General features: G+C 44.0%; 1 protein-coding gene across 3 annotated transcripts in view; it reads right to left on the bottom strand.

Annotated features, from left to right (window-relative positions):
- CNBD2 (cyclic nucleotide binding domain containing 2) overlaps positions 1-13,591 on the bottom strand; it is a 78,233-nt gene that overhangs the window by 15,055 nt on the left and 49,587 nt on the right. For 2 of the 3 annotated variants that reach the window (XM_057528481.1, XM_028169352.2), the window contains 2 exons: positions 9,066-9,243; positions 6,970-7,090 (listed from right to left, as the gene is read on the bottom strand). In XM_057528481.1, the coding sequence (XP_057384464.1) occupies positions 6,970-7,090; positions 9,066-9,243 (299 nt within the window). Of the gene's footprint in view, positions 1-6,544; positions 6,798-6,969; positions 7,091-9,065; positions 9,244-13,591 lie in introns of those variants that run through there. The other variant, XM_057528482.1, reaches the window with a different exon arrangement.

The raw sequence follows: 13,591 nt of genomic DNA, 5'->3' as shown, positions 1-13,591 counted from the left end.
TTCGTTCTCAAGATGGCTTTGGCTATTCGGGGTCTTTTGTGTTTCCATACAAATTGTGAAATTTTTTGTTCTAGTTCTGTGAAAAATGCCAGTGGTAGTTTGATAGGGATTGCATTGAATCTGTAGATTCCTTTGGGAAGTAGAGTCATTTTCACAATGTTGATTCTTCCAATCCAGGAACATGGTATATCTCTCCATCTATTTGTATCATCTTTAATTTCTTTCATCAGTGTCTTATAATTTTCTGCATACAGGTCTTTTGTCTCCTTAGGTAGGTTTATTCCTAGATATTTTATTCTTTTTGTTGCAATGGTAAATGGGAGTGTTTTCTTAATTTCACTTTCAGATTTTTCGTCATTAGTGTATAGAAATGCAAGAGATTTCTGTGCATTAATTTTGTATCCTGCTACTTTACCAAATTCATTGATTAGCTCTAGGAGTTTTCTGGTAGCATCTTTAGGATTCTCTATGTATAGTATCATGTCATCTGCAAATAGTGACAGCTTTAATTCTTCTTTTCCGATTTGGATTCCTTTTATTTCTTTGTCTTCTCTGATTGCTGTGGCTAGGACTTCCAGAACTATGTTGAATAATAGTGGTGAGAGTGGGCAACCTTGTCTTGTTCCTGATCTTAGTGGAAATGGTTTCAGTTTTTCACCATTGAGGACAATGTTGGCTGTGGGTTTGTCATATATGGCCTTTATTATGTTGAGGAAAGTTCCCTCTATGCCTACTTTCTGCAGGGCTTTTATCATAAATGGGTGTTGAATTTTGTCGAAAGCTTTCTCTGCATCTATTGAGATGATCATATGGTTTTTCTCCTTCAATTTGTTAATATGGTGTATCACACTGATTGATTTGCGTATATTGAAGAATCCTTGCATTCCTGGGATAAACCCCACTTGATCATGGTGTATGATCCTTTTAATGTGCTGTTGGATTCTGTTTGCTAGTATTTTGTTGAGGATTTTTGCATCTATGTTCATCAGTGATATTGGCCTGTAGTTTTCTTTCTTTGTGACATCTTTGTCTGGTTTTGGTATCAGGGTGATGGTGGCCTCGTAGAATGAGTTTGGGAGTGTTCCTCCCTCTGCAATATTTTGGAAGAGTTTGAGAAGGATAGGTGTTAGCTCTTCTCTAAATGTTTGATAGAATTCGCCTGTGAAGCCATCTGGTCCTGGGCTTTTGTTTGTTGGAAGGTTTTTAATCACAGTTTCAATTTCAGTGCTTGTGATTGGTCTGTTCATATTTTCTATTTCTTCCTGGTTCAGTCTTGGCAGTTTGTGCATTTCTAAGAATCTGTCCATTTCTTCCAGGTTGTCCATTTTATTGGCATAGAGTTGCTTGTAGTAATCGCTCATGATCTTTTGTATTTCTGCAGTGTCAGTGGTTACTTCTCCTTTTTCATTTCTAATTCTGTTGATCTAGGTCTTCTCCCTTTTTTTCTTGATGAGTCTGGCTAATGGTTTATCAATTTTGTTTATCTTCTCAAAGAACCAGCTTTTAGTTTCATTGATTTTTGCTATTGTTTCCTTCATTTCTTTTTCATTTATTTCTGACCTGATCTTTATAATTTCTTTCCTTCTGCTGGCTTTGGGGTTTTTTTGTTCTTCTTTCTCTAATTGCTTTAGGTGCAAGGTTAGGTTGTTTATTCGAGATGTTTCCTGTTTCTTGAGGTAGGCTTGTATTGCTATAAACTTCCCTCTTAGCACTGCTTTTGCTGCGTCCCATAGGTTTTGGGTCGTCGTGTCTCCGTTGTCATTTGTTTCTAGGTATTTTTTGATTTCCCCTTTGATTTCTTCAGTAATCACTTCGTTATTAAGTAATGTATTGTGTAGCCTCCATGTGTTTGTATTTTTTACAGATCTTTTCCTGTAATTGATATCTAGTCTCATAGCGTTGTGGTCGGAAAAGATACTTGATACGATTTCAATTTTCTTAAATTTACCAAGGCTTGATTTGTGACCCAAGATATGATCTATCCTGGAGAATGTTCCATGAGCACTTGAGAAAAATGTGTATTCTGTTGTTTTTGGGTGGAATGTCCTATAAATATCAATTAAGTCCATATTGTTTAATGTATCATTTAAAGCTTGTGTTTCCTTATTTATTTTCATTTTGGATGATCTGTCCATTGGTGAAAGTGGGGTGTTAAAGTCCCCTACTATGATTGTGTTGCTGTCAATTTCCCCTTTTATGGCTGTTAGTATTTGCCTTATGTATTGAGGTGCTCCTATGTTGGGTGCATAAATATTTACAATTGTTATACCTTCCTCTTGGATCGATCCCTTGATCATTATATAGTGTCCTTCTTTGTCTCTTGTAATAGTCTTTATTTTAAAGTCTATTTTGTCTGATATGAGAATTGCTACTCCAGCTTTCTTTTGATTTCCATTTGCATGGAATATCTTTTTCCATCCCCTCACTTTCAATCTGTATGTGCCTCTAGGTCTGAAGTGGGTCTCTTGTAGACAGCATATATATGGGTCTTGTTTTTGTATCCATTCAGCCAGCCTGTGTCTTTTGGTGGGAGCATTTAATCCATTTACATTCAAGGTAATTATCGATATGTATGTTCCTATTCCCATTTTCTTAAATGTATTGGGTTTGTTATTGTAGGTGTTTTCCTTCTCTTGTGTTTCTTGCCTAGAGAAGTTCCTTTAGCATTTGTTGTAAAGCTGGTTTGGTGGTGCTGAACTCTCTCAGCTTTTGCTTGTCTGTAAAGGTTTTAATTTCTCCATCAAATCTGAATGAGATCCTTGCTGGGTAGAGTAATCTTGGTTGTAGGTTTTTCTCCTTCATCACTTTAAGTATATCCTGCCACTCCCTTCTGGCTTGCAGAGTTTCTGCTGATAGGTCAGATGTTAACCTTATGGGGATTCCCTTGTGTGTTATTTGTTTTTTTTTCCCTTGCTGCCTTTAATATGTTTTCCTTATATTTAATTTTTGACAGTTTGATTAATATGTGTCTTGGCGTGTTCCTCCTTGGGTTTATCCTGTATGGGACTCTCTGTGCTTCCAGGACTTGATTAACTATTTCCTTTCCCATATTAGGGAAGTTTTCAACTATAATCTCTTCAAAAATTTTCTCAGTCCCTTTCTTTTTCTCTTCTTCTTCTGGTACCCCTATAATTCGAATGTTGGAGCGTTTAATGTTGTCCCAGAGGTCCCTGAGACTGTCCTCAGTTCTTTTCATTCTTTTTTCTTTATCCTGCTCTGTAGTAGTTATTTCCACCATTTTATCTTCCAGGTCACTTATCCTTTCTTCTGCCTCAGTTATTCTACTATTGATCCCATCTAGAGTATTTTTAATTTCATTTATTGTGTTTTTCATCATTGCTTGGTTCCTCTTTAGTTCTTCTACATCCTTGTTAAATGTTTCTTGCATTTTGTCTATTCTATTTCCAAGATTTTGGATCATCCTTACTATCATTATTCTGAATTCTTTTTCAGGTAGACTACCTATTTCCTCTTCATTTGTTAAGTCCAGTGTGTTTTGAGCCTGCTCCTTCATCTGCTGTGTGTTTTTCTGTCGTCTCATTTTGCCTATCTTACTGTGTTTGGGGTCTCCTTTTCACAGGCTGCAGGTTCGTAGTTCCCGTTGTTTTTGGTATCTGTCCCCAGTGGCTAAGGTTGGTTCAGTGGGTTGTGTAGGCTTCCTGGTGGAGGGAACTAGTGCCTGAGTTCTGGTGGATGAGGCTAGATCTTGTCTTTCTGGTGGGCACGTCCACGTCTGGTGGTGTATTTTGGTGTGTCTGTGGCCTTATTATGATTTTAGGCAGCCTCTCTGCTAATGGATGGGGTTGTGTTCCTGTCTAGCTAGTTGTTTGGCATAGGGTGTCCAGCACTGTAGCTTGCTGGTCGTTGGGTGAAGCTGGGTCTTGATGTTGAGATGGAGATCTCTGGGAGATTTTTGCCGTTTGGTATTACGTGGAGCTGGGAGGTCTCTTGTGGACCAGTGTTCTGAAGTTGGCTCTCCCACCTCAGAGGCACGGCCCTGATGCCTGGCTGGAGCACCAAGAGCCTTTCGTCCACACGGCTCAGAGTAAAAGGGAGAAAAAATAGAAAGAAAGAAAGAAAGAGGCTATAATATAGTGAAGTAAAATAAAGCTATTGTAAAGCAAAGCTATACAGACAAAATCTCACCCAGAAGCATATACATATACACTCACAAAAAAAAGGAAAAGGGGAAAAATTAATCTCTCCTGCTCCCAGAGTCCCCCTCCTGAACTTGGGATGATTCGTTGTCTATTCAGGTGTTCAGCAGATGCAGGCACATCAAGTTGTTTGTGGAGCTTTAATCCGCTGCTTCTGAGGCTGCTGGGAGAGATTTCCCCTTCTCTTCCCTGTTCGCACAGCTCCTGGGGTTCAGCTTTGGATTTGGACCCTCCTCTGCGTGTAGGTCGCCTGAGGGCGTCTGTTCCCCGCCCAGACAGGACGGGGTTAAAGGAGCAGCTGCTTCGGGGGCTCTGGCTCACCCAGGCCGCGGGGAGGGAGGGGTACAGAGGAGGCGGGGCGAGCCTGCGGCGTCAGAGGCCGGCGTGACGTTGCACCAGCCTGAGGCGCGCAGTGCGTTCTCCCGGGGATGTTGTCCCCGGATCCCGGGACCCTGGCAGTGGCAGGCTGCACAGGCTCCCGGGAGGGGCGGTGTGGAGAGTGACCTGTGCTCACACACAGGCTTTTTGGAGGCGGCAGCAGCAGCCCCAGCGTCTCACGCCCGTCTCTGGGGTCCGTGCTGATCGCCGCGGCTCGCGCCCTTCTCTGGAGTTCGTTTAGGCGGCGCTCTGAATCCCCTCTCCTTGCGCGCAGCGAAACTAAGAGGCAAGAAAAAGTCTCTTGCCTCTTCGGCAGCTGCAGACCTTTTCCCGGTCTCCCTCCCGGCTAGCTGTGGTGCGCCAACCCCTTCAGGCTGTGTTCACGCCGCCAGCCCCAGTCCTCTCCCTGCGATCCGACCGAAGCCGAGCCTCAGCTCCCAGCCCCGCCCGCCCCGGCGGCTGAGCAGACAAGCCTCTCGGGCTGGTGAGCGCTGCTCGGCGCCGAGCCTCTGTGCGGGAGTCTCTCCGTTTTTCCCTCTGCGCCCCTGTTGCTGTGGGATCCGCGCTGATAGCCGCGGCTTGCGCCCTTCTCTGGAGTTCGTTTAGACGGCGCTCTGAATCCCCTCTCCTTGCCCGCCGCGAAACAAAGAGGCAAGAAAAAGTCTCTTGCCTCTTCGGCAGCTGCAGACTTTTTCCCGGACTCACTTCCGGCTACCTGTGGTGCACTAAACCCTTCAGGCTGTGTTCACGCTGCCAGCCCCAGTCCTCTCCCTGCGATCCGACTGAAGCCGAGCCTCAGCTCCCAGCCCCGCCCGCCCCGGCGGGGGAGCAGACAAGCCTCTCGGGCTGGTGAGCGCTGCTCGGCGCCGAGCCTCTGTGCGGGAATCTCTCCGTTTATTCCTCTGCGCCCCTGTTGCTGTGGGGTCTGCGCTGATAGCTGCGGCTCGCGCCAGTCTCTGAAGTTCGTTTAGGCGGTACTCTGAATCCCCTCTCCTCGCGCACCAGGAAACACAGAGGGAAGAAAAAGTCTCTTGCCTCTTCGGCAGCTGCAGACTTTTTCCCCGGACTCCCTCCCGGCTAGCTGTGGCGCACTAGCCCCCTTCAGGCTGTGTTCACGCCGCCAGCCCCAGTCCTCTCCCTGCGATCCGACCGAAGCCCGAGCCTCGGCTCCCAGCCCCGCCCGCCCCGGCGGGGGAGCAGACAAGCCTCTCGGGCTGGTGAGTGCTGCTCGGCGCCGAGCCTCTGTGCGGGAACCTCTCCGCTTTGCCCTCCGCACCCCTGTGGCTGCGCTCTCCTCCGTGGCTCCAAAGCTTTCCCCCTCCGCCACCCGCAGTCTCCGCCCGCGAAGGGGCTTCCTAGTGCGTGGAAACCTTTCCTCCTTCACAGCTCCCTCCCACTGGTGCAGGTGCCGTCCCTATTCTTTTGTCTCTGTTATTTCTTTTTTCTTTTGCTCTACCCAAGTACGGGGGGAGTTTCTTGCCTTTTTGGAGGTCGGACGTTTTCTGCCAGCGTTCAGTGGGTGTTCTGTAGGAGCAGTTCCACGTGTAGATGTATTTCTACTGTATCTGTGGGAAGGAAGGTGATCTCCGCGTCTTACTCTTCCGCCATCTTCTCCCTCCCCCTCTAACTTCCTTTTCTTAATGCACTAGTTAGGACTTCCAAACCAATGTTGAATAGGAGTAGTGAGAAGGGACATCCTTGCCTTGTTCCTGGATTATTATAAAGCAAGTCCCAGATGTCATATCATTTTATCTGTAAATATTTGTATATGTATCTCCTAAATATAAGGACTCTTTATTATTTATTTATTTATTTATGGCTGCACTGCGTGGCATGTGGGATCTCAGTTCCCCAACCAGGGATAGAACCCATGCCCCCTGCAATGGAAGTGCGGAGTCTTAACCACTGGACCGCCAGGGAAGTCCCATAAGGACTCTTTTTTTTTTTTTTTAATTTTATTTATTTATTTATTTATTTATTTTTAATTTATGGCTGTGTTGGGTCTTCGTTTCTGTGCGAGGGCTTTCTCTAGTTGTGGCAAGTGGGGGCCACTCTTCATCACTGTGCGCGGGCCTCTCACTATCGCGGCCTCTCTTGTTGCGGAGCACAGGCTCCAGACACGCAGGCTCAGTAATTGTGGCTCATGGGCCCAGCTGCTTCGCGGCATGTGGGATCTTCCCAGACCAGGGCTCGAACCCGTGTCCCCTGCATTAGCAGGCAGATTCTCAACCACTGCGCCACCAGGGAAGCCCCATAAGGACTCTTTAAAAAACATAACCACAATACCATTATCGTATCTTAAAAAAATCAACAATATTCCTTAATATCACCGAATTTAGAACAGGATGATTTTAAACGTTTACTCTCATTACTTAGCACCCCCAGCCCTCCGTGTTACATACTCTATTGTGAACAAGGCTCTCTGCACACTTACCAAGATTTCTCCTTGCTCCACGGTGTGGATCTTCATGTAGGCCCCCACTGCAGCCTCCTTGGGGAGATCACCATACTTCGTATCAATCATGGGACACTCGATGAAATGAGGACACCTGGATCTGAAATTTGACACCTCGTTAAAGAGAACTCATTTGTAACACAGCCAGTTCATGAAGCCCTGGATAAGCAGCCCCCACTCAACTGCCTATTGAGATCACCCCTCCCTTCTCCCAGGTGGTGAGAAAACAGAAAATCAAGCCCTAGGACAGACCAACTGTCAGGATTTGGAGAGGTTTAATAGGGAGAAGACATGCAGCTGAGCCAGGCCTGATGGGTGAGAAGTCCAGGCTGGCTGACTTAATGCTCAGCACAAGGAAGGGATTTCTAAGTCAGAGCTGTCTAAAAATGGAACAGACTACTTTGAGAAAGCGTAAGCTCTGTCCCCCTGGGGACACAGCAGAGGTTGGGGCTCTTCTTGACAGGCAGGCAGAGAAGAGATGGCTTCATTTGTTTGTTTACAAAAACGGGTTTCCCTGAGTGGTCTGTAGACTTGGTACTTTGTTCACATTGGAGTGATTTTTACACAGGCAATCCTGTTGTGTTCTTTGGTCTCAGGCTCGGTAGAAGGAAGAGACAAAGTATGCTATCTGGATTAGAGGCAGGGAAAAGATTATTCATCAGCTGAGAACATAGCTGAACTCACCCAACATATACACAAGGTAGGCTTCCATTCTTGCCTCCCAGGACATGCCCAGCATATGTCTTTTATTTTTTACTGTGGGGACAGCCTGTCCCCTTTTTCCTCACTATTTACAGCAGAGAAACTAAGTCTGTTCCATCTCTACCTTCAGAAGAACTAGGAATGGGATTTCAAACACTGGATCCTTTGGAAAGAGTATCCATCAGAGGTAAAACAACAAAGCAACCACGGGGTGCTCATTATGGAGGCAAGCAGGCTGGAAATGTTAACAGGCAAAGGATTCCAGTGAAGTGGTACCTGGGGCACCAGGGAGATTGTGAAACTGATGCCATTATTAGTATGATATTTTCACTTCATATGTAATGAAGGGGCGGGCACTGAGCTGCCTCTAGGCCAGTGCCCACTGAGTGTCCCTTCCTCTCCAGGAAAGGCAAAAAGCACAGCCTTCATTGTGCGTCCACCTTGTTTCTGTCAAGACGATCATACCAGATAGCAAGACTGAGCCCTAACAAGCTGCTCAGGTTTGAATCCTGACTCTGCCACTTTCTACCTGTGTGACCTTGAATAAGTAACTTAATCTCTCCCTGTACCTTGGTTTTCTCACCTGGAAGATGTGAGTGATAACAGCAGTACTTACCTTGCAGGGTTGTTGGGAGAATTAAATTAGATAATCCAGTACCAGGCACAGAGTCATTTCCATAAGTGTTAGCTATAATTATCATTGTCTCATTTAACTGCTGGTTTACAATAAATCTGAGACTTAGATGCTGTTAGCTACAGACCAGGAAACTGAGGCTTAGAGAGGTCAAGTCCCTTGCACAGGGACACAGAGCTAAAATAAGTGGCCAAGCCAGGATTTGAACCCAGATTGGACTGACTCCAAAGCACTTATCTACTGCCTCCCTTAAATGAGCAGACTTTTCTTAAGAAGCTCAGAGTCAAGGAGATATGGGGATCTCAATGCATGTGTATGTATAGCTGATTCACTTTGTTATACAGCAGAAACTAACACACCATTGTAAAGCAATTATACTCCAATAAAGATGTTTAAAAAAAAAAAAGAAGCAGCTCAGAGTCAAAAAGGCCCAGTGATATACAGACAGGATGTCATCACCAAACACTGTGTCCTGCCCCTTCTTCTTCAGATGGGTTCCCTGAGAAAGGAAGCAGCCACCACCTAAAGGGGCCCTGTGGGCTGGAGGCAGGGAAGGCAGCCCCCATATCAAACCTAGGACCTCTGTAGGCTGCCTTCTGCACACATCCCAACCTTTGGGGTCAAGCTGTGATTGCTACCTCTGCCCCCTCCCCAGCATCCCTGACATTCTGCCCTGTAAGTTATACCCCCCTTTTCAATCAGAATCTGGACCCTTCTATCTGTCAAGGGCAAAGCTTACTTGATCTTTGAGCCCAAGGTCTTTGGGAGAGTATTTCCTGAGGTTTTAATCTTCCTACTGAAGCTGGATCCCTGTTGCTCCTGGGCTTTCCGGAGATGCAGAAGTTTCAGAAAACTAAAATCCTGTACAGGATATGACCTGATCTGGAATTCCTTAAATCTCTCCACAGGAGACAGATCTGTTAGAGAAAGCACAGGAAAACACATTAATGGGTCTTTGCATACATGAGGGTTGTGCTGGAGGTGTCTGGAGGTATATCACAATCTCCTGTGTGGCTAGTCTGATGCACGGGGGAATTAAGAAAAACAGGAAAAAAAAACACTGTGGGGGGATTAACCAAGATGGCGGAATAGAAGGACGTGCTCTCACTCCCTCTTGCGAGAGCACCAGAATCACAACTGGCTGCTGGACAATCATTGACAGGAAGACCCTGGACTTCACCAAGGAGGATACCCCACGTCCAAGGACAGAGGAGAAGCCACAGTGAGACGGTAGGAGGGGCGCAATCAGAGTAAAATCAAATCCCATAACTGCTGGGTGGGTGACTCACAGACTGGCGAACACTTATACCACAGAAGTCCACCCACTGGAGTGAAGGTTCTGAGCCCCACGTCAGGCTTCCCAACCTGGGGGTCCGGCAACGGGAGGAGGAATTCCTAGAGAATCAGACTTTGAAGTCTAGTGGGAATTGATTGCAGGACTGTGACAGGACTGGGGGAAACAGAGACCCCACTCTTGGAGGGCACACACAAAGTAATGTGTGCATCGGGACCCAGGGGAAGGAGCAGTGACCCTGGGGGAGACTGAACCAGGCGTACCTGCTGGTGTTGGGGGGTCTCCTGCAGAGACAAGTGGTGGCTCTGTTTCACCGTGGGGATAAGGACACTGGCAGCAGAGGTCCTGGGAAGTTCTCCTTGGCGTGAGCCCTCCCAGAGTCTGCCATTAATCCCACCAAAGAGCACGGGTAGGCTCCAGTGTTGGGTTGCCTCAGGCAAAACAACCAACAGGGAGGGAACCCAGCCTCACCCATCAACAGTCAAGTGGATTAAGGTTTTACTGAGCTCTGCCCGCCACAGCAACAGTCAGCTCTACCCACCACCAGAGCCTCCCATCAAGCCTCTTAGCCTCAACCACCAGAGGGCAGACAACAGAAGCAAGAAAAACTACAATCCTGCAGCCTGTGGACCAAAAACCACAGTTACAGAAAGACAGAGAAGATGAAAAGGCAGAGGGCTATGTACCAGATGAAGGAACAAGAAAAAACCCCAGAAAAACAACTAAATGAAGTGGAGATAGGCAACCTTCCAGAAAAAGAATTCAGAATAATGATAGTGAAGATGATCCAGGACCTCGGAATAAGAATGGAGGCAAAGATTGAGAAGATGCAAGAAATGATTAACAAAGACCTAGAAGAATTAAAGAACAAACAAACAGAGATGACGAATACAATAACTGAAATGAAAACTACACTAGAAGGAATCAATAGCAGAATAACTGAGGCAGAAGAACGGATAAGTGACCTGGAAGACAGAATGGTGGAATTCACTGCTGCGGAACAGACTAAAGAAAAAAGAATGAAAAGAAATGAAGACAGCCTAAGAGACCTCTGGGACAACATTAAACGCAACAACATTCGCATTATAGGGGTCCCAGAAGGAGAAGAGAGAGAGAAAGGACCAGAGAAAATATTTGAGGAGATTATAGTGGAAAACTTCCCTAACATGGGAAAGGAAATAGCCACCCAAGTCCAGGAAGTGCAGAGAGTCCCATACAGGATAAACCCAAGGAGAAACACGCCGGGACACATAGTAATCAAAGTGGCAAAAATTAAAGACAAAGAAAAATTACTGAAAGCAGCAAGGGAAAAACGACAAATAACATACAAGGGAACCCCCATAAGGTTAACAGCTGATTTCTCAGCAGAAACTCTGCAAGCCAGAAGGGAGTGGCATGATATACTTAAAGTGATGAAAGGGAAGAACCTACAACCAAGATTACTCTACCCAGCAAGGATCTCATTTAGATTTGATGGAGAAATCAAAAGCTTTACAGACAAGCAAAAGCTAAGAGAATTCAGCACCACCAAACCAGCTCTACAACAAATGCTAAAGGAACTTCTCTAAGTGGGAAACACAAGAGAAGAAAAGGACCTACAAAAACAAACCCAAAACAATTAAGAAAATGGTCATAGGAACATACATATCGATAATTACCTTAAACGTGAATGGATTAAATGCCCCAACCAAAAGACATAGACTGGCTGAATGGATACAAAAACAAGACCCATATATATGCTGTCTACAAGAGACCCACTTCAGACCTAGGGACACATACAGACTGAAAGTGAGGGGATGGAAAAAGATATTCCATGCAAATGGAAATCAAAAGAAAGCTGGAGTAGCTATACTCATATCAGATAAAATAGACTTTAAAATAAAGAATGTTACAAGAGACAAGGAAGGACACTACATAATGATCCAGGGATCAATCCAAGAAGAAGATATAACAATTATAAATATATATGCACCCAACATAGGAGCACCTCAATACATAAGGCAACTGCTAACAGCTATAAAAGAGGAAATCGACAGTAACACAATAATAGTGGGGGACTTTAACACCTCACTTACGCCAATGGACAGATCATCCAAAATGAAAATAAATAAGGAAACAGAAGCTTTAAATGACACAATAGACCAGATAGATTTAATTGATATATATAGGACATTCCATCCAAAAACAGCAGATTACACGTTCTTCTCAAGTGCACATGGAACATTCTCCAGGATAGATCACATCTTGGGTCACAAATCAAGCCTCAGTAAATTTAAGAAAATTGAAATCATATCAAGCATCTTTTCTGACCACAACGCTATGAGATTAGAAATGAATTACAGGGAAAAAAACGTAAAAAAGACAAACACATGGAGGCTAAACAATACGTTACTAAATAACCAAGAGATCACTGAAGAAATTAAACAGGAAATAAAAAAATACCTAGAGACAAATGACAATGAAAACACGACGACCCAAAACCTATGGGATGCAGCAAAAGCGGTTCTAAGAGGGAAGTTTATAGCTATACAAGCCTACCTAAAGAAACAAGAAAAATCTCAAGTAAACAATCTAACCTTACACCTAAAGAAACTAGAGAAAGAAGAACAAACAAAACCCAAAGTTAGCAGAAGGAAAGAAATCATAAAGATCAGAGCAGAAATAAATGACATAGAAACAAAGAAAACAATAGCAAAGATCAATAAAACTAAAAGTTGGTTCTTTGAGAAGATAAACAAAATTGATAAGCCATTAGCCAGACTCATCAAGAAAAAGAGGGAGAGGACTCAAATCAATAAAATCAGAAACGAAAAAGGAGAAGTTACAACAGACACCGCAGAAATACAAAACATCCTAAGAGACTACTACAAGCAACTTTATGCCAATAAAATGGACAACCTGGAAGAAATGGACAAATTCTTAGAAAGGTATAACCTTCCAAGACTGAATCAGGAAGAAACAGAAAATATCAACAGACCAATCACAAGTAATGAAATTGAAACTGTGATTAAAAATCTTCCAACAAACAAAAGTCCAGGACCAGATGGCTTCACAGGTGAATTCTATCAAACATTTAGAGAAGAGCTAACACCCATCCTTCTCAAACTCTTCCAAAAAATTGCAGAGGAAGGAACTCTCCCAAACTCATTCTATGAGGCCACCATCACCCTGATACCAAAACCAGACAAAGACACTAGAAAAAAAGAAAATTACAGACCAATATCACTGATGAATATAGATGCAAAAATCCTCAACAAAATACTAGCAAACAGAATCCAACAACACATTAAAAGGATCATACACCACGATCAAGTGGGATTTATCCCAGGGATGCAAGGATTCTTCAATATACGCAAATCAATCAATGTGATACACCATATTAACAAATTGAAGAAGAAAAACCATATGATCATCTCAATAGATGCAGAAAAAGCTTTTGACAAAATTCAACACCCATTTCTGATAAAAACTCTCCAGAAAGTGGGCATAGAGGGAACCTACCTCAACATAATAAAGGCCATATATGACAAACCCACAGCAAACATCATTCTCAATGGTGAAAAACTGAAAGCATTTCCTCTAAGATCAGGAACGAGACAAGGATGTCCACTCTCACCACTATTATTCAACATAGTTCTGGAAGTCCTAGCCACGGCAATCAGAGAAGAAAAAGAAATAAAAGGAATACAAATTGGAAAAGAAGAAGTAAAACTGTCACTGTTTGCGGATGACATGATACTATACATAGAGAATCCTAAAACTGCCACCAGAAAACTGCTAGAGCTAATTAATGAATATGGTAAAGTTGCAGGTTACAAAATTAATGCACAGAAATCTCTTGCATTCCTATACACTAATGATGAAAAATCTGAAAGAGAAATTATGGAAACACTCCCATTTACCATTGCAACAAAAAGAATAAAATATCTAGGAATAAACCTACCTAGGGAGACAAAAGACCTGTATGCAGA

Source organism: Balaenoptera acutorostrata, chromosome 15 (assembly GCF_949987535.1).
Source record: "Balaenoptera acutorostrata chromosome 15, mBalAcu1.1, whole genome shotgun sequence".
NCBI classification, from domain to species: Eukaryota; Metazoa; Chordata; class Mammalia; order Artiodactyla; family Balaenopteridae; genus Balaenoptera; species Balaenoptera acutorostrata.
Note: the sequence above shows the minus strand (reverse complement) of the source record. Positions and strands in the feature narration are given on the sequence as shown.